We start from the raw sequence: 3635 nt of genomic DNA, 5'->3' as shown, positions 1-3635 counted from the left end.
TATATATATATATATATATATATGTATACAGTATATACATGCCAAAAAATCTAAACAAGGTTAACGGTAAGGATCTAGTGGTGGAATGTAACTCTTCCACCACTTCCACTTTATGCTATACTTGTTATCTACTACTTTTGTAGGCAAATATAGTACTTTTTACTTCTCTACATGTATTTGACAACTGTAGTTACTTCAGATTGTTAATACAAAATAGACATCAACTAATACAATACAAAACACCAATACATTATACATAGTTATAGGTTAAGCTACCGAGTAGTAAATAAAGTAATTGAAATCAGGCCCAACTTTACCAGCTGCAACATTAAGGCCAGGGTTGGTAACATTTTCCAATATACACTTTATTATTTATTGTTTGAAATGGTCTTTACACCGTGACAGCAATAAATAACATATGGGCTCTGAAAAAAAGATTTATGAACCAATGAAATTGTACCTTACCCTCCGGTGTACGAGCCTGAGCTCAGTCACCAGAGTTGCTGCAAGTCTGCATTTTAATTTGAACTTTTAACAAGAATTTGGTGCCCCCTCCCCATACTGTAACTCTGAGGATCCCCTGTTTAAGAGCTGTGCATTAATGCATCAATTAATTATAATCCAGTAAATATAATTTATATTATTCTAAAAATGGGCCATTTTGCATGAGTACTTTTACTTTTGGTAGACTTTAGTGCTAGTACTATATTTCTTTTACCTAAGTATGATTTTAAATGCAGGACTAATAATAATAAATTCTCAAATCTAATACAACAAGGTCCAGGGTGCTCAGGAAGTCCAGTCAGATGATTGAAAGTGCTCCTTGGGGGTCAGGAATTCAGTTAAGTATAGAAAAAGGAAATCTAAGGCCCTTTTCTTCAAAATGATTTAAAAGCCTTTATTTTACTGGCTATTCCATAACAGAAAATTTAAAAGACATAGACAGCCCACGTGTAGACAGCCTTCCCTGAAGAAGGCGGACCTTTCTATTATGAAATAGCCAGTAAAATAAAGGCTTTTTAAATCATTTTGAAGAAGAGTGCCTTGGATTTCCTTTTTTCTATCTCTAATCTACTAGTTTGGCCATGAATTAGCTGCAGCCTTGAGGCTTCGACGATTTTGTTTTGACAGGCAATAGGAACGCTGAAAGCATATTATGATTTTTTTTAGCAATAATTTCAACGCACTAAGAAAAAACGAGGGTATTTTACTGATAAAAATCATACAACACTTCTCATCTGTTTTTTAACCCAAGTTTTCTTTCTTTCCAGAAGTCGGAAGTATTCTTCAGAAAATACTTCCGGCAGGGGGAACTTATTTTACTTCGCGCTTCCAGCGGTTTCGAGCAATTTCTGTGCACGGCGGATAAACGCAGGAGCACCGCGAGATACAGCGGCAGTCCAGAGTCTTCTAGAAACAACGTGCACCGGGGACAGGCACCAGCAAACAAACCCGCTCTCTCCGCACAACCTGACACATTAAAACTCTGGACTAAACATGGCTAAATGGGGAGAAGGGGACCCTCGTTGGATTGTGGAGGAGAGAGCCGATGCGACTAATGTCAACAACTGGCATTGGTGAGCTATAAAGACAGGATACTGACTACTAGCTAGCCTGCTAATGCTAAATGTCAAGCTACAGCTGCTATCTTTGTCCCATATGCAGATATGTTAGTGTCATTCAATTATCCACAGGCAGCCCTGGCTGTATAATGTAGACAATATTAAAGTAATGAATCACATTTGACGGATTTAACCGAGCTAACGTTACCCTTAGCTACCGTTTTCAAGTTAGCCTCGCTTGTAACTAGCTAGCTAAGCTATTGTAGCTTCTAATGCATGTATGGAGCCCTCGGTGGTGGTTGACAACATTTTCTAACGCGCAGTTTAGTGTAAGTATATGGTTAAACATCTTCTGACAGTGATTTCTATCTCGTTGTGAACGAAGTAGTATTATTTAGGTGGCCATACATAAACGGTTAAAAGCAGCTGAATAAATAATGAACTGTATGCTGCTATATTTAGTAACATCATTCGGTTTAGAAATGTCATTCTTCACCTGACACATCTAAGTAGTTGTTCCAGGACCCAAAGGGACTCGTGATGTTATTGTCATGATTAAATTCCTATACAGTATATGTAATCAAAAGAACTCCCATTTTGTCTGTTATGTCAAGTTAGTGTTGCTTTTTAAGAGATCAAAAACATCTTCGTTTCCCAAAATGCAGCTTTGCTAGTTAGCTGTGGAAGTGAGGGAAGACATTTCGGAGCTCCAAAGGCCTCCTGCGACTCATAAATTAAATTTGCTACTGGACTCTAAAATGGCACTTCTGAGATAAAGCTTTGTATAGTCGTCTTTGGAGTTTGAACATACCACTTAATGTTTTAAACCAGTTAAGTTTGAGTTACTGTGTGCATATTAATGCAGTTTTCCCACACTTTATCATACAATGTTAAACTGTTGTCTGAGTTGTTTCTGGCTTCCATGCAGCTGTAAGTATTATATTAAGTCAGCTCAGTATAAAAATTACCTTTTTAGCTTGAGATAGACATTTCATCATATGACGTCATGTCTGCATGTATGTTTTGTCAGACTTTTGTTGTGATTGTGTAGTAATACAGTAAAGCCTCCATGGAACTACTCTTTTAGCTGGAATGTAACTGAGGTATAGTGAACCATCTGAGGCAAGTTTGAAGCTGATTATATTTATATATATTTTTTCCCAAGTATCTCATTTATATTCTGTGTTGTGCGACTAATATACGTTTGCTGCTGTAACACCGTAATTTCCCATTTTTCTTGGGATCAATAAATATCTATATCTATCACAATATTGAATTGGTCGGTAGTATACTTATGTCAAAAGTTTTGTATCTTCAGAAAAGTAGTATATTATACAAACTAGGGCTGCAACTAACGATTATTTTCACTGACTACTTATCTGTATTTGATTAATCTATTAGTTTGGTCTAAAATGTCAAATTTAAAAATAGTGGATCAGTGTTTCCCCAAAGCCCAAGATGACGTCCTCAAATGTCTTTTGTCCACAACTCAAAGATATTCAGTTTACTGTCACAGGACAGAAGAATCTGGGTTTATAGAATTATGATCAGTTTAACAAAAAGTTGGCGATTAATTTACTAAACGATTATTCTTAGCGGCGCTAATACAGACAAAGGAGATGCAGATTTGTTTACTCATCTTGGATGTGCTCACTTTGCAGGACTGAGCGCGATGCAACAACCTGGTCGTCTGACAAATTAAAATTCCTGCTCCTCGGTCTGGGCGTGGAGAACGAAGAGGGGAGTTGTGAGGTGACCGAAGTCACCAAGGTGGAAGGAGAGGCCTCCATTAACAACCGCAAGGGGAAACTTATTTTCTTTTATGAATGGAACCTGAAAGCTACCTGGACCGGTGAGTAAAAGACTAAGGCTACTGTAGAGAGAGAGAGAGGCATGGGTCTGCCAACAGTGGTGGTGACGGTTTGCTGCATGATGAATATATAGGAAATTCATAACCTCCATACTGCAGATTAGTTCCTGTAATGGCCAATTTTATATTCAGTCAATACTTAAAATTAAAAAAAGGACAGTAACTCAACAGCTTAATTAAAAAAAAAAAAAAGTTTGAATCTG

At 37.2% G+C, this 3635-nt stretch overlaps 1 protein-coding gene and 1 long non-coding RNA gene across 2 annotated transcripts in view; both read left to right on the top strand.

Annotated features, from left to right (window-relative positions):
- The first annotated feature begins 110 nt into the window (after nt 1–110).
- The window catches only part of LOC116695881 (uncharacterized), a 24092-nt gene continuing 20567 nt past the window's right edge, over nt 111–3635 (top strand). Inside the window, exon 1 of the long non-coding RNA XR_004333575.1 lies at nt 111–202. This is a non-coding gene — a long non-coding RNA (uncharacterized LOC116695881). The remainder of the gene's footprint in view (nt 203–3635) is intronic.
- The window catches only part of ahsa1b (AHA1, activator of heat shock protein ATPase homolog 1b), an 8503-nt gene continuing 6183 nt past the window's right edge, over nt 1316–3635 (top strand). Inside the window, exons 1-2 of the mRNA XM_032526402.1 lie at nt 1316–1577; nt 3224–3414. Coding sequence (XP_032382293.1) covers nt 1498–1577; nt 3224–3414 — 271 coding nt within the window. The 5' untranslated portion in view covers nt 1316–1497. The remainder of the gene's footprint in view (nt 1578–3223; nt 3415–3635) is intronic.

The sequence above is a fragment of the Etheostoma spectabile genome, chromosome 9 (assembly GCF_008692095.1).
Source record: "Etheostoma spectabile isolate EspeVRDwgs_2016 chromosome 9, UIUC_Espe_1.0, whole genome shotgun sequence".
Taxonomy (NCBI): domain Eukaryota; kingdom Metazoa; phylum Chordata; class Actinopteri; order Perciformes; family Percidae; genus Etheostoma; species Etheostoma spectabile.
Note: the sequence above shows the minus strand (reverse complement) of the source record. Positions and strands in the feature narration are given on the sequence as shown.